The 22544-nt window shown below is 43.6% G+C and overlaps 1 protein-coding gene across 1 annotated transcript in view; it reads left to right on the top strand.

The window, feature by feature from the left end:
* fam172a (family with sequence similarity 172 member A) overlaps positions 1-22544 on the top strand; it is a 329549-nt gene that overhangs the window by 171680 nt on the left and 135325 nt on the right. The window contains exon 8 of the mRNA XM_036979434.1: positions 4986-5105. Within this exon, the coding sequence (XP_036835329.1) occupies positions 4986-5105 (120 nt within the window). The remainder of the gene's footprint in view (positions 1-4985; positions 5106-22544) is intronic.

The following is a 22544-nucleotide window of genomic DNA, read 5'->3' as shown; positions in this document are numbered from 1 at the left end:
TCTCTCAACCAGCTTCATAGTTCTGTGTAGAGCCATAAATTAGTAGGTGTGTCCAAACTTTTGAATGGTACTGTATATAAAAAATGTTTAAGCAGAAATGATTCCAATTGTTTTTTCCCCATACATTTTTGCGTAGGGGATTTTAGTTTAATTCTTTTTTTTGTTATTTACTGTACCTCCACACACATGCACACGTACGCACACACGTGATCGCTCCAGCACAATAACAACAGCGAATCAACAACTATAATGAAAAGTATTTTGTCTGTTTTCAATACGCAATGCTTGGGTGTGCGTGGGTGTAAGCTGTGTGAAATGGCACAGCATTTTCCCCTGACCTTTATGAAACAAACAGCCATTGCCTCAGATAAGCCACTAGAACCGTCAGTCACAGCATAGTGTAAAACAACCGCCCCAGACATTTAGGCTAAGTGCGCATGAAGCTCTGTTACCATTTACCCCCTCTGTCAGCTAACCAGACTGTTTTTGCTCTCAAAGGTCTTTGGAGTGGTTTCACCAAATGACAGAAAGGGTATTTATTTGCCTGCTGAAGATGGAGCATGGCACAAACAATTGCACTTAGTGATGCTCCGTTAAAACACAACCCACGTGTGTGGACTTTATGGTCAGATGTATTGAATCTCATCTGATTTGTGCGTGCGAGTGCATGTGTGTGATTTGATTCACCATTGTTCATGCATATACTTTGTGTGAGTTGGAATTTAGTTTGGTTTAAAATACGCCTACCTACAGGTGCTCCATCGATCCTGCAGCAAGGTACAAATTAAGATTTAAACGTTATGTCACGTAGTTTTACATTTCGGACATTTGCAATATGCAAGACCTATTGATCCAGTGCGCAGTCAGTATTTCTAAAAAAAAACACCCTCTGCCATCAGCAGTGTTTCATTTTATCACTGTCCCTGGAATAGATAGGCCTTCATGCTTACTGTGGCAGAACCATTTCTGTTACTTTCCCTTCTTCTCTTTATGTCTCTCATATTTAGTTTATCTTTATATAACGGGTGGGTCTAATCCTAGATGCTGATTGGTCTTTTAGACTGTTTAGTTTTCAACAGCGGAGATTTGTAGAAACCTTGCTGTCTGTCTCTCCAACATTTGCAACATTGTTTCAATATTGAAATTCGATCTCCTGCTGTCCCATAGTAATGAACGAGTCGGGACGAGCCAGACAGACAGCGTTTCTCAGCCAGTCGAAATCATGAATCAGCTTTTTGACGTTACTGTAATTTATCCGTAGTTGGCTAGCTAGCAATAAGAACGTTGCCAGCCAGGATGTCAAATCAAATCAAATCAAATTTTATTTGTCACATACACATGGTTAGCAGATGTTAATGCGAGTGTAGCGAAATGCTTGTGCTTCTAGTTCCGACAATACAGTAATAACCAACAAGTCATCTAGCTAACAATTACAAAACTACTACCTTATACAGACAAGTGTAAAGGGATAAAGAATATGTACATAAAGATATATGAATGAGTGATGGTACAGAGCGGCATAGGCAAGATACAGTAGATGGTATATGAGATGAGTATGTAAACAAAGTGGCATAGTTAAAGTGGCTAGTGTTACATGTATTACATAAAGATGCAGTAGATGATATAGAGTACAGTATATACATATACATATGAGATGAATAATGTAGGGTATGTAAACATTATATTAGGTAGCATTGTTTAAAGTGGCTAGTGATATATTCTACATCATTTCCCATCAATTCCCATTATTAAAGTGGCTGGAGTTGAGTCAGTGTGTTGGCAGCAGCCACTCAATGTTAGTGGTGGCTGTTGAACAGTCTGATGGCCTTGAGATAGAAGCTGTTTTTCAGTCTCTCGGTCCCAGCTTTGATGCACCTGTACTGACCTCGCCTTCTGGATGATAGCGGGGTGAACAGGCAGTGGCTCGGGTGGTTGTTGTCCTTGATGATCTTTATGGCCTTCCTGTGACATCGGGTGGTGTAGGTGTCCTGGAGGGCAGGTAGTTTGCCCCCGGTGATGCGTTGTGCAGACCTCACTACCCTCTGGAGAGCCTTACGGTTGTGGGCGGAGCAGTTGCCGTACCAGGCGGTGATACAGCCCGACAGGATGCTCTCGATTGTGCATCTGTAGAAGTTTGTGAGTGCTTTTGGTGACAAGCCGAATTTCTTCAGCCTCCTGAGGTTGAAGAGGCGCTGCTGCGCCTTCTTCACGATGCTGTCTGTGTGGGTGGACCAATTCAGTTTGTCTGTGATGTGTACGCCGAGGAACTTAAAACTTACTACCCTCTCCACTACTGTTCCATTGATGTGGATAGGGGGGGTGTCAATAAAACATTTAGAACGAACGACTGGGTCTCATCAATAGATACAGAACAAAAGACTGAACGACTGGGTCTCGTCCATAGATACAGAACAAAAGACTGAATGACTGGGTCTCATCAATAGATATAGAACAAAATACTGAATGACTGGGTCTCATCAATAGATATAGAACAAAATACTGAATGACTGGGTCTCATCAATAGATACAGAACAAAAGACTGAATGACTGGGTCTCATCAATAGATATAGAACAAAATACTGAATGACTGGGTCTCATCAATAGATATAGAACAAAATACTGAATGACTGGGTCTCATCAATAGATACAGAACAAAAGACTGAACGACTGGGTCTCATCAGTAGATACAGAACAAAAGACTGAATGACTGGGTCTCATCAATAGATATAGAACAAAATACTGAATGACTGGGTCTCATCAATAGATATAGAACAAAATACTGAATGACTGGGTCTCATCAATAGATACAGAACAAAAGACTGAACGACTGGGTCTCATCAGTAGATACAGAACAAAAGACTGAATGACTGGGTCTCATCAATAGATACAGAACAAAAGACTGAACGACTGGGTCTCATCAGTAGATACAGAACAAAAGACTGAACGACTGGGTCTCATCAGTAGATACAGAACAAAAGACTGAATGACTGGGTCGCATCAATAGATACAGAACAAAAAGACTGAACGACTGGGTCTCATCAATAGATACAGAACAGAAGACTGAACGACTGGGTCTCATCAATAGATACAGAACAAAAGACTGAATGACTGGGTCTCATCAATAGATACAGAACAAAAGACTGAACGACTGGGTCTCATCAATAGATATAGAACAAAAGACTGAACGACTGGGTCTCATCAATAGATACAGAACAAAAGACTGAATGACTGGGTCTCATCAATAGATACAGAACAAAAGACTGAATGACTGGGTCTCATCAATAGATACAGAACAAAAGACTGAATGACTGGGTCTCATCAATAGATATAGAACAAAAGACTGAACGACTGGGTCTCATCAATAGATACAGAACAAAATACTGAATGACTGGGTCTCATCAATAGATATAGAACAAAATACTGAATGACTGGGTCTCATCAATAGATATAGAACAAAAGACTGAACGACTGGGTCTCATCAATAGATACAGAACAAAAGACTGAATTACTGGGTCTCATCAATAGATACAGAACAAAAGACTGAATGACTGGGTCTCATCAATAGATACAGAACAAAAGACTGAACGACTGGGTCTCATCAATAGATACAGAACAAAAGACTGAATGACTGGGTCTCATCAATAGATACAGAACAAAAGACTGAACGACTGGGTCTCATCAATAGATATAGAACAAAATACTGAATGACTGGGTCTCATCAATAGATACAGAACAAAAGACTGAATGACTGGGTCTCATCAATAGATATAGAACAAAAGACTGAATGACTGGGTCTCATTAATAGATACAGAACAAAAGACTGAACGACTGGGTCTCATCAATAGATATAGAACAAAATACTGAATGACTGGGTCTCATCAATAGATATAGAACAAAAGACTGAATGACTGGGTCTCGTCCGTAGATACAGAACAAAAGACTGAATGACTGGGTCGCATCAATAGATGCAGAACAAAAAGACTGAACGACTGGGTCTCATCAATAGATACAGAACAAAAGACTGAACGACTGGGTCTCGTCCGTAGATACAGAACAAAAGACTGAATGACTGGGTCTCATCAATAGATACAGAACAAAAGACTGAATGACTGGGTCTCATCAATAGATACAGAACAAAAGACTGAATGACTGGGTCTCATCAATAGATACAGAACAAAAGACTGAATGACTGGGTCTCGTCCGTAGATACAGAACAAAAGACTGAATGACTGGGTCTCATCAATAGATATAGAACAAAATACTGAACGACTGGGTCTCATCAATAGATACAGAACAAAAGACTGAACGACTGGGTCTCATCAATAGATACAGAACAAAAGACTGAACGACTGGGTCTCATCAATAGATACAGAACAAAAGACTGAACGACTGGGTCGCTTCTCTGACAACCCTAGATTTGTATCGTGACTATATGCAATAGTATGAATGAATTAATAAAAATGTTTCTAATGAAAATATGTCAATCATTATTTGCAGATGTTGGTAAACCGTTGTATAAAAGTGATAATGCCCTCGAAGCCGGTCTTTGGAGGACTTAGTCTCAGGCCTAACAACACCCGTGCCAATATATCCTCCAAACACCTGCTTCTCTGGCATTATCACTTAGTTAAATCAGTTTTTAAATCCATCTGTCTATTTTTGTCTGCCTCTGATTTCTCACCCCTTCTTCAATCTTCCTCTCTCTGTTGCTCCTGTGTGTTTTGTCTGCCTCTGATTTCTCACCCCTTCTTCCTCTCTCTGTTGCTCCTGTGTGTTTTGTCTGCCTCTGATTTCTCACCCCTTCTTCCTCTCTCTGTTGCTCCTGTGTGTTTTGTCTGCATCTGATTTCTCACCCCTTCTTCCTCTCTCTGTTGCTCCTGTGTGTTTTGTCTGCCTCTGATTTCTCACCCCTTCTTCCTCTCTCTGTTGCTCCTGTGTGTTTTGTGTTTGTTTTGGCGCTGTAACGTGAAGTCCTTGTGTTACAGGAAAACGGCTCCCCCGAGGAACACTTGCTGTACGTGTGGGACCACTTTGTGTCCAACGCTGCCGCCAGGAATGTCTTTATCGTGGCGCACAGCTACGGAGGCTTGTCATTGGTGGAGCTGGTGAGTGGTTGTTTTCCTCCTCTGGTCTTGTCTCTCCCGCATCGCCCCTCTAGCCAACCACCTCTGGGACAGTCAGCCAGTGTGATAGGACAGTCAGCCAGTGTGAGTGTGAAACGTGGTGGAATTATTACAAATAAATCATGTTTGGTTTCTTTGATAAAGTGCTGATTCTGTTAACAAGCCAGTTCATCCCTGTTCTAGGGCACAGTCCTCTTCCTCTCCTCTGCACATCAACACAGAGAGAGGGGGAGAGAAAGAATTAAACCATGCTGCAGAGGGAAGAGGTGGAACATGTAGTTGGAGGAGGAAGAGGAGTGAGGAGAAAGGGAAGGGGAGAGGGTTGAATATACTATTACTTCCTGGAAAATAGCTTATTCTGTGATCTCTATTGCTTCTCAGGGTACACTACTGAAGCGCTGTCTCTCCTATTGAGTCTATAATAAAGTCTAGCCTATTTCTGTAGTGTTGAGGTTCTATGTATCAATCAGTGTTGGGTGTTCAGTACTGGCAGCCTGCAGGCTCTGTGTTTGCTGTGTTACTTAAGACTAGGCTGCAGTGCTCAGGTAGCAGGTGCTAGGCTAAGTGCTAGGCTCACACAGCTCTCTCTCTCTCTCTCTCTCTCTCTCTCTCTCTCTCTCTCTGCAGTGCTTAGATAGCTAGGCTGGGTGCTATGGTCACACAACTCTCTCTCTCTCTCTCTGCAGTGCTTAGATTGCTAGGCTGGGTGCGCTAGGCTCACACAGCCCTCTCTCTCTCTCTGCAGTGCTTAGATAGCTAGGCTGGTTGCGCTAGGCTCACACAGCTCTCTCTCTCTCTCTCTCTCTGCAGTGCTTAGATAGCTAGGCTAGGTGCTAGGCTAGGTACTAGGCTGGGTGCGCCAGGCTCACACAGCTCTCTCTGTCTCTCTCTGCTCTGACAGCTTGTGCAGGAGCCTGGTGGTGATGGTGGTTCTTTGATCTGTTGGATTTACTGGTAGACTCTCCATGAACCCACATTATTTAAAGCATCTCTCTGCTTTTCTTTTGAAGAAGGTTGTGGGCGGTGTGGGGTGGGCACTTGTCCCACTGCTAATTCCAGGAATATCTCTCTTTTTTTGTCCTGTAACCTGCTATTTAAAAAATATATATATATTTTGTCATTTTAATGCCTGCTAAATATTCATGTGGTGTGTTGTCCGTGACAGCCATTCTCTCCTGGGCTCTGTGTGCCAAAGATTCTGCCGTGGTCTCTCTCATCACTCTTTCTCTCACTCTTTCTTTCTTTCTCTCACTCTTTCTTTCTTACTCTGTATGTAACTGTATGTAACCATACTACAGATATATAGGATTTCATCTCAGAGGAAGAAGAGGATGTGTGTTTGTTTGTGTGTGTGTGTGGTGTTGCATGCGTGTCTGTGCGTGTGTGTATGTGTGTGAGAGCATTTGAGAGAGTGTATTTGAATGTGTCATTTTTCCCTGTCCCCTGGGTCTCTGCCGTGTGTCTATGGCCTGTGACAGTGTCATAACTCCCTCACCCAAACCATCACCCTCTCGCCATGGTGCTGGGGGGGATCAGGGGGGGCTTAGCCATCCCACCAAGACCCCCAGGCCAGGCAGCCCTCCCTCAGCCACCCCAGGCTATCCCCTGACAGCCCCACTCCACCTGCACTGACATGGGCTGGGGAGTACAGCCGTAGCCCCCTCCTGCTCCCCACGAGGATCTAGCTTCATGGGAAGCAATAGTCAAGTTTCTCTTCCTCCATTTCCAATGTAGGAGTCTTGTGGCTTTCATAGGCCAGTGGTACTGGACCACAATACAGGAAATGTACTACCCACAATTTTACTTCGCAAATGCACTTTAATGTGTGCACACGTGCACACACAACACACATGGACATGGCCACAAACACATGCACACACAACACACATGGACATGGCCACAAACACATGCACACACAACACACATGGACATGGCCACAAACACATGCACACACAACACACATGGACATGGCCACAAACACATGCACACACAACACACATGGACATGGCCACAAACACATGCACACACAACACACATGGACATGGCCACAAACACATGCACACACAACACACATGGACATGGCCACAAACACATGCACACACAACACACATGGACATGGCCACAAACACATGCACACACAACACACATGGACATGGCCACAAACACGTGCACACGCAACACACATGGACATGGCCACAAACACATGCACACGCAACACATACAGTGCCTTCAGGAAAGTATTCAGACCCCTTGACCTTTTCCACATTTTGTTCTGTTACAATCTAAAATGGATTAAAATAAATAATAATCAACAGCCATCAACACACAATACCCCATATTGACAAAGCCAGAACCGACTATTCAGACCCTTTGCTATGAGACTTGAAATTGAGCTCAGGTGCATCCTGTTTCCATTGATCATCCTTGATGTTTCTACAACTTGATTGGTTTACATGTGGTAAATTCAATTGATTGGACATGATTTGGAAAGGCAAATCTATATAAGACCCACAGTTGACAGTGCATGTCAGAGCAAAAACCAAGCCATGAGGAATTGTCTGTAGAGATCCGAGACATGATTGTGTCGAGGCACAGATCTGGGGATGGGTACCAAAAAATTCCTGCAAACTGAGCAATCGAGGGAGAAGGGCCTTGGTCAGGGAGGTGACCAAGTACTCGATGGTCGCTCTGACAGAGCTCTAGAGTTCCTCTGTGGAGAGGAAGAACCTTCCAGAAGGACAACCATGTCTGTAGCACACTACCAAACAGGCCTTTATGGTAGAGTGGCCAGAAGGAATCCACTGCTCAGTAAAAGGCACATGACAGCCCTCTTGGAGTTTGCCAAAAGGCACCTAAAGACTCTCAGACAATGAGAAGCAAGATTCTCTGGTCTGATGAAACCAAGATTGAACTCTTTGACCTGAATGCCAAGCATCACGTCTGGAGGAAACCTGGCACCATCCCTACAGTGAAGCATGGTGGTGGCAACATGGTGGAGATGTTTTTCAGCGGCAGAGACTGGGAGACTAGTCAGGTGCCAGGCAAAATTTAACTAAGCAAAGTGCAGAGAAGATCCTTGATGAAAACCTGCTCCCCCAGAGCGCTCAGGACCTCAGAATGGGGCGATGGTTCACCTTCCAACAGGACAATGACCATAAGCACACAGCCAAGACAACACAGGAGTGGCTTCGGGACAAGTCTCTGAATGTCCTTGAGTGGCCCAGCCAGTCTGAACTTGAACCCGATCTAACATCTCTTGAGAGACCTGAAAACAGCTGTGCAGCAACACTCCCCATCCAACCTGACAGAGCTTGAGAGGATCTGCAGAGAAGAATGGGAGAAATTCCCCAAGTACAGGTGTGCCAAGCTTGTAGAGTCATACCCAAGACTCGAGGCTGTAATCACTGCTAAAGGTGCTTCAACAAAGTACTGAGTACAGGGTCTGAATACTTATGTAAATGTGATATTTAATTATTATTATTTTTTTTTAAATAAATTAGCGAAAAAATCTAAAAACCAGTTTTTCCTCTGTCATTTTGGGTATTGTGTGTAGATTGATGAGGATAAAACTATATTTAATCAGTTTTAGAACAAGACTGTAACCTAACAAAATGTGCAAAAAGTCAAGGGGACTGAATACTTTCCAAAGGCACACATACATACACATACATACATACATACATACATACATACATACATACATACATACATACAGTACATACATACATACATACAGTACATACAGTACATACATACATACATACATACACATACATACATACATACATACATACATACATACAGTACATACATACATACATACAGTACATACATACATACATACATACAGTACATACAGTACATACATACATACATACATACATACAGTACATACATACATACATACATACATACATACATACATACATACATACATACAGTACATACAGTACATACATACATACATACATACACATACATACATACATACATACATACATACAGTACATACATACATACATACAGTACATACAGTACATACATACATACATACAGTACATACATACATACATACATACAGTACATACAGTACATACATACATACATACATACATACAGTACATACATACATACATACATACATACAGTACATACATACATACATACAGTACATACATACATACATACATACAGTACATACAGTACATACATACATACATACATACATACATACAGTACATACATACAGTACATACATACACATACATACATACATACATACATACATACAGTACATACATACATACATACAGTACATACATACATACATACATACAGTACATACAGTACATACATACATACATACATACATACATACAGTACATACATACATACATACAGTACATACAGTACATACAGTACATACATACATACATACAGTACATACATACAGTACATACATACATACATACATACATACATACATACAGTACATACAGTACATACATACATACAGTACATACATACATACATACATACACATACATACATACATACATACATACATACATACATACATACATACAGTACATACATACATACATACATACATACATACATACATACATACATACATACATACAGTACATACATACATACATACATACAGTACATACATACATACATACAGTACATACATACAGTACATACATACAGTACATACATACATACATACATACATACAGTACATACATACATACATACATACATACAGTACATACAGTACATACATACATGCATGCATGCATATATACATACATACACATACGTACATGCACGCACGCAAGCACGCACGCACGCACACACACACACATACATACATACATACATACATACATACATACATACATGCATGCATGCATGCATACTACACAGATACATTCATCCACATAATTGAGAAGAAAGTAGTCTGGGGGAAAGGGGGAGGCTAGGGGGAGGGGGGATGTGAGCCTTGTGGGAGGCTAGAGGGAGGGGGGATTTGAGCCTTGGGGGATGAACCGTTTGACACACTAGCAGACCTCTAGAAAACAAGCTGTCTCTGGGTTAATTATTTCTCCCCTTTGCTGTTAATAAACACATTTCTGATCAAGCACATCAAGCGGCCTGTGGTTCATTTCTCCTGCTCTGCGCTCACTAGCATGTTGCCCCCTTCATAGTGTATGGATTAATTCTAGTTAGATCAAAAAGCAGCTAAAGATCTTTGAATGGGAGAGGATTGCTGCAGTGAGGATGGCTTCATGTCAGATAGAATACTAGCATTCACCCTCTGTCTGTCCCTCCTCCCTTCATCTTTCTTTCCATCTCCCACCATCTCTTTTGCTCTGTCAAACTAACCCTATCTCTCTGTCCATTTTCTTATCTCCTCCTGGTTCATCTCTCTCTCTCTCTCATGCTCTCTCTCTCTCTCTCTCTCTCTCTCTCTCTCTCTCTCTCACACACACTCAAGCCCTTGTACTTGGCTTTAAGGACTTGGGGAGATGAGGTTAGATGAAATGTAGACCCCTGACTTTCATTTGCTACCAGTACCAGCAAAGAGCATTCAAACAGCATGGATAAGACATCACGGAGCAGCTGTGCGTACCCTCACACTCATGGACCCACAGCCCAGTGAGAGCCAGACCCCCTCTGCCTGTCTACCTGTCTCTGTCAGCCTGCCTGTCTACCTGTCAGCCTGCTTGTCTACCTGTCTCTGTCAGCCTGCCTGTCTACCTGTCTCTGTCAGCCTGCCTCTCTACCTGTCTCTGTCAGCCTGCATGTCTACCTGTCTCTGTCAGCCTGCCTGTCTACCTGTCTCTATCAGCCTGCCTGTCTACCTGTCTTTGTCAGCCTGCCTCTCTACCTGTCTCTGTCAGCCTGCCTGTCTACCTGTCTCTATCAGCCTGCCTGTCTACCTGTCTCTGTCAGCCTGCCTCTCTACCTGTCTCTGTCAGCCTGCCTGTCTACCTGTCTCTGTCAGCCTGCCTGTCTACCTGTCTCTGTCAGCCTGCCTCTCTACCTGTTTCTGTCAGCCTGCCTCTCTACCTGTCTCTGTCAGCCTGCCTCTCTACCTGTCTCTGTCAGCCTGCATGTCTACCTGTCTCTGTCAGCCTGCCTGTCTACCTGTCTCTATCAGCCTGCCTGTCTACCTGTCTTTGTCAGCCTGCCTCTCTACCTGTCTCTGTCAGCCTGCCTGTCTACCTGTCTCTATCAGCCTGCCTGTCTACCTGTCTCTGTCAGCCTGCCTCTCTACCTGTCTCTGTCAGCCTGCCTCTCTACCTGTCTCTGTCAGCCTGCATGTCTACCTGTCTCTGTCAGCCTGCCTGTCTACCTGTCTCTGTCAGCCTGCCTCTCTACCTGTTTCTGTCAGCCTGCCTCTCTACCTGTCTCTGTCAGCCTGCCTCTCTACCTGTCTCTGTCAGCCTGCATGTCTACCTGTCTCTGTCAGCCTGCCTGTCTACCTGTCTCTGTCAGCCTGCCTGTCTACCTGTCTCTGTCAGCCTGCCTGTCTACCAGTCTCTGTCAGCCTGCCTCTCTACCTGTCTCTGTCAGCCTGCCTCTCTACCTGTCTCTGTCAGCCTGCCTCTCTACCTGTCTCTGTCAGCCTGCCTCTCTACCTGTCTCTGTCAGCCTGCCTGTCTACCTGTCTCTGTCAGCCTGCCTGTCTACCTGTCTCTGTCAGCCTGCCTGTCTACCTGTCTCTGTCAGCCTGCCTCTCTACCTGTCTCTGTCAGCCTGCCTGTCTACCTGTCTCTGTCAGCCTGCCTGTCTACCTGTCTCTGTCAGCCTGCCTGTCTACCTGTCTCTGTCAGCCTGCCTGTCTACCTGTCTCTGTCAGCCTGCCTGTCTACCTGTCTCTGTCAGCCTGCCTTTCTACCTGTCTCTGTCAGCCTACCTGTCTGCTTGTGCTCTCCTTTTCATCTTCCTCTGTTGCCAAGGGTGAGAATGGGGGGACTGGGGGTGCTTACTTAACCCAGCCCCTTCCTGCTCCCACAGTGAAAAGGGAGTGAGGTTATTGGACAAGACGGGCTGCGTTATATAAGGGCTTATGTAAGAATGTATCTGTCTCCCAACACACAAATGTGTGGGTGCCAACCAACCACCCCACCATCTCTCAACAGAACGTACAGAATGTGTAGATTTATTCACACACACACACACACACACACACACACACACACACACACACACACACACACACACACACACACACACACACACACACATATGTTTGTGCCTGTCTACTGTATCTATATAAGATCAGTGTGTATTTTCTGTGTGTGGGATATGGATATATTTTTCTATGGCATCTCTTCCCTCTCTGTGTCCCTGTCTGCCTCCATACATACGTAGGTAGTCTCTGATGTGAGAAATGTTGTTTGAGGAGGGCGCATTATGGAGAAGAAGTTGGTGGACATTCATCCCCAGTGAACTTTTGGTGGGTGGATGAGATGCCAGGAGTTAGATGATGATGGTGGCAGCGGTTGGAGAGCTATTATGAGACTATGTTCCATCACCGATCGGTTGGAGAGACCGATGCCTAACTTGACACACGAAGAGAACACATTCATGTTAATGTGTGTTTCAGGACTTGGGTCTATCCCTGGTGCTTTCAGAAAACTCTCATTCTCTCTGCTCTGGTGACAAGTTCTCTGGGACCTAACTTAGGCAAAGTCTTCTCTGGCTTCACTCACCCTGTTATCCTCCTCTTCCTCATCTTCCCCTCTCCCTTCTCCAGCCCCTGTACTTATAGTGACCATGAGGTCTCTGCTCTTCTCTGCCCAGGACTCAGAGCCTGGCAGTCTCCAGGACTGGCACCAGCCGAGGCCTCAGTCTGAACACACCGTGCCAACTGGCCAGCTCTCCTGTGGCGCGCCACTGAGGAAATCACAAATATGTTCCTTAAGCCTACAGTTCACCACTGCCCCCCCCACCCCCCCTCTCTGACTCCTAGCTCTGTCAAACTGCTTTCCTGAAAACTCAAACACCCTTTACCAAATTATACTTTTCTTCAATTTTGCTCTATCTCTCTCTTCCATCTCTCTCTCTCTCTTCCACCTCTCTCTCTCTCTCTCTCTCTCTCTCTCTCTCTCTCTATCTCTCTATCTCTCTCTCTATCTCTCTCTCTCTCGCTCTCTCTCTCTCTCTCTTTCTCTCTCTCTCTTCCACCTCTCTCTCTCTCTCTCTTCCACCTCTCTCTATCTCTCTCTCTCTCTCTCGCTCTCTTCCACCCCTCTCTCTCTTTCTTTCTCTCTCACTCCGATACCACTATCTACTGCTCCTCACACAAGAGCCAGATGCTGCTGTTTCTTAGTCTTCTTTTTTCACCACTGTGAAAAACAAAATCATATCAAGACAGAACATCCACATCCAGTACTGTATTCATCCCCTGTCCTCTGAATGTCTGAGTAGTTGAGTGTAGTAGTGTGTTCTAAAGGTTTTTCTTCCAATCTCAAGGTTCTACATAGCTGGCAGAGTGCAGTGGGAGTCTCTCTCTCTCTCTCTCTTCTCTCTCTCTCTCTCTCTATCTCTCAAATCAATTCAATTCAATTCAAGGGGCTTTATTGGCATGGGAAACATGTGTAAACATTGCCAGAGCAAGTGAGGTAGATAATATATAAAGTGAATATATAAAGTGAAATAAACAATAAAAAATAACAGTAAACATTACACACAATAAAGACAATCCAAATGTCATATTATATATATACAGTGTTTTAACTATGTACAAATGGTTAAAGCACACAAGATAAAATAAATAAGCATAAATATGGGTTGTATTTACAATGGTGTGTGTTCTTCACTGGTTGCCCTTTTCTCGTGGAATTTCACCCAGTAGATATGGGAGTTTATCCAAATTGGATTTGTTTTCAAATTCTTTGTGGATCTGTGTAATCTGAGGGAAATATGTCTCTCTATGTCTCTATGTCTCTATGTCTCTCTCTCTCTCTCTCTCTCTCTCTCTCTCTCTCTCTCTCTCTCTCTGTCAGCCATAGTGGTAGCCATAGTGGTAGCCTGAAGAAGGCAGTTTGTCTCTATCGAGCAGAGCAGCAGTGTTTTGTCAGACATGTATTTTGAGGCATGCTATCAGAGCCACATTAGGCAGGAAAGGGTGAGAAGGGATGATAAATGCAGGGTCACCCTAGCAGAAATTAGTGGAGCCATATGCAAAGCATCCAGTTTTGTTTGATGTAAAACCAAAGGACCATCATGACAAAAGTGCCAGCCAGCGCAGCAAGACAGTAGCCCCTCACCTCAGCTGTGTGTGTGTGTGTGTGTGTGTGTGTTATTCATTGTCCTGCCTTTCCAATCTCAGGTGCTTTGAGTACAGTACATACATGTGAGATGAGTAATGTAGAGTCTGTAAACATTATATAAAGTGCCATTGTTTAAAGTGACTAGTGATACATTTATTACATCAAATGTTTAATTATTAAAGTGGCTAGAGATTTGAGTCAGTATGTTGGCAGCAGCCACTCAACTTTAGTGATGGTTGTTTAACAGTCTGATGGCCTTGAGATAAAAGCTGTTTTTCAGTCTCTCAGTCCCAACTTTGACGCACCTGTACTGACCTCGCCTTCTGGATGATAGGGGGTGAACAGGCAGTGGCTCGGGTGGTTGTTGTCCTTGATGATCTTTATGGCCTTCCTGTGACATCGGGTGGTGTAGGTGTCCTGGAGGGCAGGTAGTTTGCCCCTGGTGATGCGTTGTGCAGACCTCACTAACTTCTGGAGAGCCTTACTGTTGTGGGCGGAGCTGTTGCCATACCAGGCGGTGATACAGCCCGACAGGATGCTCTCGATTGTGCATCTGTAAAAGTTTGTGAGTGTTTTTGGTGACAAGCCGAATTTCTTCAGCCTCCTGAGGTTGAATAGGTGCTGCTGCGCCTTCTTCACCACGCTGTCTGTGTGGGTGGACCATTTCAGTTTGTCCGTGATGTGTACGCTGAGGAACTAAAAACGTTCCACCTTGTCCACTACTGTTCTGTCGATGTGGATAGGGGGGTGCTCCCTCTTCTGTTTCCTGAAGTCCACAATCATCTCCTTTTTTTGGTTGACATTGAGTGTGAGGTTATTTTCCTGACACCACACTCCTAGGGCCCTCTCCTCCTCCCTGTAGGCCGTCTCGTCGTTGTTGGTAATCAAGCCTACCACTGTAGTGTCGTCTGCAAACTTGATGATTGAGTGTGGTGACCTCGATAGACCAGTCGTGGATTAGCGGGGTTCCAAGTAGCTCTAGGTAGCTAGCAGTCCGCGGTTATCATAATGGGCCTTCAGGGGACGTCGCGCCTGAGGGGCCTGTTGGAATCCTCGGGCAGATTATGTCGGTATTCCAGTCGTAGAGGATCGGCGGGGTTCAGTGCCCCGTACCGGCAGTAGGAGGGGTCCGGATATTGTAGCCCAGGAGTGGTCTTCGGTGGTAGCCCAGTAGACCTAGCCGGGCTAGCTTTAGGCTGATTGGTGCTTGCTCCTGGTTGGAAACGCTAGCAAGGAGTGGTCACCCGGGATTGTCGTAAGCTATATGCAAAGATCCAGATGAAAATGTTCCGAGTTTGCAGTAAGAATCTGGGGATATGGAGAGAAAAAAATATTTCCTTTAAGCTCTGGTTTGAGTCACGATTGTACGAACTGGAAAGAGCTTCCCCAGATAAAGGTTAGCTGATGACTGCTGTGGTTTGCTGTCTGGTAGCTAGTTAGCTGACTAGCTTCAGTTGAGGGATTCCAGATCCGAAGTAAATAGAAATACTTCCACGCCACATTGGGTGAGGCGGGTTGCAGGAGAGTATTTATTAGTTGAGGTTTAGGAAAAAAATAAATAAAAGATATGCGAGGAAAAAGATATATAGAAGGGACACGACAGGACAAAGACGTCTGACGGCCATCTTGGATCAGAATATGTTGTAATGTGTGTCAATGCAATAGAATCCTACTCCGATGCGTTCTGCCTACAACAGAATATCTTGCATAGTTTGTCTTGTTTCGGTATGTTGCATTGAAAATGAAATAATATTGCGTTGATTCGATCACACTTGCCACAGTAAAGGGAAACATTGATAGTTTTAGCAGGGAAAACTCTAGAATATCACTTTTAGTCGAAATAGAAGCCAATATTTTTTTTTTTCTCATGACTTAAAAAAAAATGTAAGCCTATGCAACATTAACCAATTGCAGAAGCAGTACTGTTGCATGAGGTTTGTGCAGTAAGCTATAGGCCCTACACTCAGCAACAACAAAAAAGTAACTTTTTCAGGACCTTGTCTTTCAAACATAATTCTTAAAAATCCAAATAACTTAACAGATCTTCATTGTAAAGAGTTTAAACACTGTTTCCCATGATTGTTCAATGAACCATAAACAGTTAATGAACATGCACCTGTGGAACGGTTGTTAAGACCCTAACAGCTTACAGACGGTAGGCAATTAAGGTCACAGTTATGAAAACTTAGGACACTAAAGAGGCCTTTCTGCTGACTCTGAAAAACACCAAAAGAAAGATGCCCGGGGTCCCTGCTCATCTGCGTGAACGTGCCTTAGGCATGCTGCAAGGAGGCATGAGGACTGCAGATGTGGCTAGGGCAATAAATTGCAATATCCGTACTGTGAGACGCCTAAGACAGCACTACTGGGAGACAGGACGGACTGCTGATCGTCCTAGCAATCACAGACCACGTGTAACAACACCTGCACAGGATCGTTTCATCCGAACATCACACATGCTGGACAGGTACAGGATGGCAACAACAACTGCCCGAGTTACACCAGGAATGCACAATCCCTCCATCAGTGCTCAGACTGTCCACCATAGGCTGAGAGAGGCTGGACTGAGGGCCTGTAGGTCTGTTGTAAGGCAGGTCCTCACCAGACATCACCTCCAACAATGTTGCCTTCGGGTACAACCCCACTGTCGCTGGACCAGACAGGACTGGCAAAAATTGCTCTTCACTGACGAGTTGCGGTATTGTCTCACCAGGGGTGATGGTCAGATTTGCGTTTATCGTCGAAGGAATGAGCGTAACACTGAGGCCTGTACTCTGGAGCGGGATTGAGGTGGAGTGTCCGTTATGGTCTGGGGCGGTGTGTCACAGCATCATCGGACTGAGCTTGTTGTCATTGCAGGCAATCTCAACGCTGTGCGTTATAGGGAAGACATCCTCCTCCCTCATGTGGTACCCTTCCTGCAGGCTCATCCTGACATGACCCTCCAGCATGACAATGCCACCAGCCATACTGCTCGTTCTGTGCTGCCATGGCCAGCGAAGATCCCGGATCTCAATCCCATTGAGCATGTCTGGGACCTGTTGGATTCCCCTCAGAAATGTCCGGGAACTTGCAGGTGCCTTGGTGGAAGAGTGGGGTAATATCTCACAGCAAGAACTGGCAAATATGGTGCAGTCCATGAGGAGGAGATGCACTGCAGTACTTAATGCAGCTGGTGGCCACACCAGATACTGACTGTTACTTTTGATTTTGACCCCCCTTTGTTCAGGGACACATTATTCCATTTCTGTTAGTCACAAGTCTGTGGAACTTGTTCAGTTTATGTCTCAGTTGTTGAATCTTGTTATGTTTATACAAATATTGACATATGTTAAGTTTGCTGAAAATAAACACAGTTGACGGTGATAAGACGTTTCTTTTTTTGCTGTGTTTATATATTTTCACAATATATTGGCTTTGCTTGAATTGCCCAACCAGTGCATTGAGGTTCGGGACATTAACAATACTTTATATTTCAAAGTTTGAGGTTGGCTATATTTATTTTACCTTTATTTAACTAGGCAAGTCTGTTAAGAACAAATTCTTATTTTCAATGACGGCCTAGGAACAGTGGGTTAACTGTCTGTTCAGGGGCAGAACGACAGATTTGTACCTAGTCAGCTCGGGGGTTTGAACTTGCAACCTTCCGGTTTCTAGCCAAAAGCTCTAACCACTACCCTGCCGCCCCATGATCACACTGGTAATAGATCCGTTGTTGTATTACTTTTGAAGCACAGCTGATGGTCAGTCTCAGCAGAGGGAGAGAGCAGCAGACTGAGGGTGCTCTTCAACATCCCTTGAGGGTTGAATATGTTAGAAGTCTTTTGGTCCTAGACCTAGCGCTCCGGTATCGCTTGCCGTGCGGTAGCAGAGAGGACAGTCTATGACTTGGGTGACTGGAGTCCGTGACAATTTTTGGGGTTTGAGTCGCAGCGTCGCTTTACCCACAGATTGGTTCGCTGTTGTATATACAGTTGAACTTCAGAAGTTTACATACACTTAGGTTGGAGTCATTTAAGACTCGTTTTTCAACCACTCCACAAATGTCTTGTTAAAAAACTATAGTTTTGGCAAGTCGGTTAGGCCATCTACTTTGTGCATGACACAAGTAATTTTTCCAACAATTGTTTACAGACAGATTATTTAACTTATAATTCACTGTATCACATTTCCAGTGGGTCAGAAATGTACATACACTAAGTTGACTATGCCTTTAAACAGCTTGGAAAATTCCAGAATATGATGTCATCGCTTTAGAAGCTTCTGATTTACATAATTTGAGTCAATCGGAGGTGTACCTGTGGATGTATTTCAAGCCCTTCCTTCAAACTCAGTGCCTCTTTGCTTGACATCATGGGAAAATCAAAATAAATCAGCCAAGACCTCAGGAAATGAATTATAGACCTCCACCAGTCTCGTTTCCAAATGCCTGAAGGTACCACGTTCATCTGTACAAACAATGGTACGCAAGTATAAACACCATGGGACCAAGCAGCCGTCATACCGCTCAGGAAGGAGACGTGTTCTGTCTTCTAGAGATGAATGTACTTTGGTGCGAAAAGTGCAAATCAATCCCATAACAACAGCAAAGGACCTTGTGAAGATGCTAGAGGAAACAGGTACAAAAGTATCTATATCCACAGTACAACGAGTCCTATATCGACATAACCTGAAAGGCCGCTCAGCAAGGAAGAAGCCACTGCTCCAAAACCGCCATAAAACCGCCAGACTACGGTTTGCAACTGCATATGGGGACAAAGATCGTACTTTTTGGAGAAATGTCCTCGTCTGATGAAAGAAAAATAGAACTGTTTGGCCATAATGACCATCGTTATGTTTTGAGGAAAAAGGGGGAAGCTTGCAAGCCAAAGAACACCATCCCAACCTTGAAGCATAGGAGTGGCAGCATCATGTTGTGGGGGTGCTTTGCTGCAGGAGGGGCTGGTGCACTTCACATATAGATGGCTTCATGAGGTAGGAAAATTATGTGGATATATTGAAGTAACATCTTAAGACATCAGTCAGGAAGTTAAAGCTTGGTCGCAAATGGGTCTGCCAAATGGACAATGAGCCCAAGCATACTTCCAAAGTTGTGGCAAAATCGCTTAATGACAACAAAGTCAAGGTATTTGAGTGGCCATCACAAAGCCCTGACCTCAGTCCTATAGAAAATCTGTGGGCAGAACTGAAAAAGCATGTGCGAGCAAGGAGGCCTACAAACCTGACTCAGTTACACCAGCTCTATCAGGTGGAATGACCCAAAATGCACCCAACTTATTGTGGGAAGCTTGTGGAAGGCTACCCGGAACGTTTGACCCAAGTTAAACAATTTAAAGGCAATGCTATCAAATACTAATTGAGTGTATGTAAACTTCTGACCCACTTGGAATGTGATGAAATAAATTAAAGCTGAAATAAGTCATTCTCTCTGCTATTATTCTGACATTTCACATTCTTAAAATAAAGTGGTGATCCTAACTGACCTAAGACAGGGAGTTTTATTAGGATTAAATGTCAGGATTTGTGAAAAACTGAGTTTAAATGTATTTGGCTAAGGTGTATGTAAACTTCCAACTTCAACTGTATAACTGACAGCGCTCACTCTCTCCCAGTCGCTTGTTGATATTTTGCTCTAGCGATTTTAAAGGCTTAATTTAAATGATGTTGTCTGGCTTCTACATATAATCACAGTTTTGACGGTACAAAACAGAGCTACTCCCTCCCCATGTGTCCTATCGGTACGTGTGTGCCTCCTGCCATTGGCTCTTTTTGAATTACTATTTTGATTGATTCGAGAATCAATATTATAATTTTTTTGAACTGCAGGCCTCAATGAATCAATGAATCAATGAATGGAAATGAAGGATCTCTCTTTCGGCTCAGCGTATCATCTCCAGAGACGTGGTCAGGCCAACAACTGTGCGTGCAAGAAAATAGACCATGCTGCAGGCAGAACAGACACATATTCTGCTTAATATTGTACTAATATTGAGCACGTATGACTTTTTATTGCTTTATATGAAATAAACATGATTTAGAAAAAGTTTCCTCGAAATCAAGCATTTTTGGCCACAGATATCACCACAATTGTATTGTGAAATCCTGGAGGGACTGATCTATGCTGTATTAGAGATGAAATACTGAAAATGTATCTGTTGATGAATAGTCTCAGAGAGCCTCTCATATTCATGTAAGGATGTAGTGTAAATTAGACTGTTTAAGTGCCCCGGCTACAAAGCTGATGTGAATGATTTGGTTTGATTTGTCTTCTTCTGAAAGAGGCCTCTATACCTAGACCAAGGCCTTTCTACTCCACAACACATTGTACCCACACTGAATTCTTCTATCCGGCACCGCAATGATGCACAAATGGCCTTCATTGACCATTCATTTCAAAGCTGTACTACCTCAGCATTGTGACGGTAGGTAGCTAGATGGCGGTCTCTGAAATGAAGGCCGCTTTTTCCGCCTGAAAGGGAAACTCACAATAGCCTTTGTGAAGATTTCCCCTCAATAGACTGCCATTATTTTCACCTGTGTTTTCTTTATTTTCGCGATCGTCTTTGCTTTAATACATTACATTTTTGACGAGTTTGTGAAATGTATCTCACCCCTCCCACCTCCTGTACCTCCTTTCACCGGAGATTGTTTAGTTGCTTGTCTGTTTGCATTTGATGTTTGAATGATCGTATTGTTTTGGTGGTGATGTTTCACGATGCAGATTGAAATTCTTGCTGATATCTATTTGCTGCTTTGTAGCGCTCTGCATCAGGACTGTCTAGACTGACTGACCCCTCCTAAGAGCAGATCAGATTAATCAGCCACAGATCTCCTCTCTAACCTCAGCTGGCTTTGTTACCCACTGTGTCTGTCTGTGTCTGTCTGTCTCTGTTTGTCTGTCTGTATGTATGGTCTAAACTCATGTAGTGTCCTCTCTCTCTCTCCATCTCTCTCTCTCTCTCCATCTCTCTCTCTCTCTCTCTCTCTCTCTCTCTCTCTCTCTCTCTCTCTCTCTCTCTCTCTCTCTCTCTCTCTCTCTCTCTCCCCATCTCTCTCCATCTCTCTCTCTCTCTCTCTCTCTCTCTCCATCTCTCTCCATCTCTCTCTCCATCTCTCTCTCTCTCTCTCTCTCTCTCTCTCTCTCTCTCTCTCTCTCTCTCTCCCTCCATCTCTCTCTCCATCTCCATCTCTCTCTCCATCTCTCTCTCTCTCCATCTCTCTCTCTCTCTCTCTCTCTCTCCATCTGTCTCTCTCTCCATCTCTCTCTCTCCCTCTCCCTCTCTCTCTCCATCTCTCTCTCTCTCTCCATCTCTCTCTCTCTCCATCTCTCTCTCTCTCCATCTCTCTCTCTCTCTCTCCATCTCAAATTCAAATTCAAATTCAAGCTGCTTTATTGGCATGAAAAACATTGTGTCAATATTGCCAAAGCAACAATGTATACAATATACATTGTAACAAAATTGTAAATGATAGCAAATAATAATATAAAATGGTAGTAAATAATAATACAAAAATAAATACAATAAAATGGTAACAGTCTACAGTAAACATTAATAATTATAGTAATAACAATAATAGTAATAATAAGTAAGTTACTGTTTACTATGCAGATGTTATTATTCAGTGTCCCTCAGGCTATGGCAGGAAAATACATATTTGGCTGCAAGAGGAGCCATTGCTCCTTCGCCCATGAGTATTCTTAGTTTTTCCTCTGGGTTCAATTTGTAAAAATGTGGAATATATGTAGTCATTTCTGTGAATAATGAATCTCTTTGTGAGGAATATTTATCACAGTAAAGGAGAAAGTGCATCTCTGTCTCTACCTCCCCTGTCATGCAGTGACCACATACACGCTCTTCTTTGGGTAGCCATGTCTTTTTATGTCTGCCGGTTTCTATTGCCAATCGGTGGTCACTCAGCCTGTACTTGGTAAGGATCTGTCTCTGCTTCGTATCTCTGACAGAGTAGAGATAATCAGCCAATTCATATTCTCTGTTTAGGGTCAGATAGCAATTTAGTCGGCTTTGGGATTTTGTTTCGTTTTTCCAGTATTGTAAGTATGATTCCTTTGATTGGTTCATGATTTTGTTTATTGGAATTCTTTCTTTTGAAGCAGTGCTGGTGTCAG

Source organism: Oncorhynchus mykiss, chromosome 6, assembly GCF_013265735.2.
Source record: "Oncorhynchus mykiss isolate Arlee chromosome 6, USDA_OmykA_1.1, whole genome shotgun sequence".
In the NCBI taxonomy this organism is placed as follows: domain Eukaryota; kingdom Metazoa; phylum Chordata; class Actinopteri; order Salmoniformes; family Salmonidae; genus Oncorhynchus; species Oncorhynchus mykiss.
This window is presented reverse-complemented; position numbering and strand designations above follow the sequence as displayed.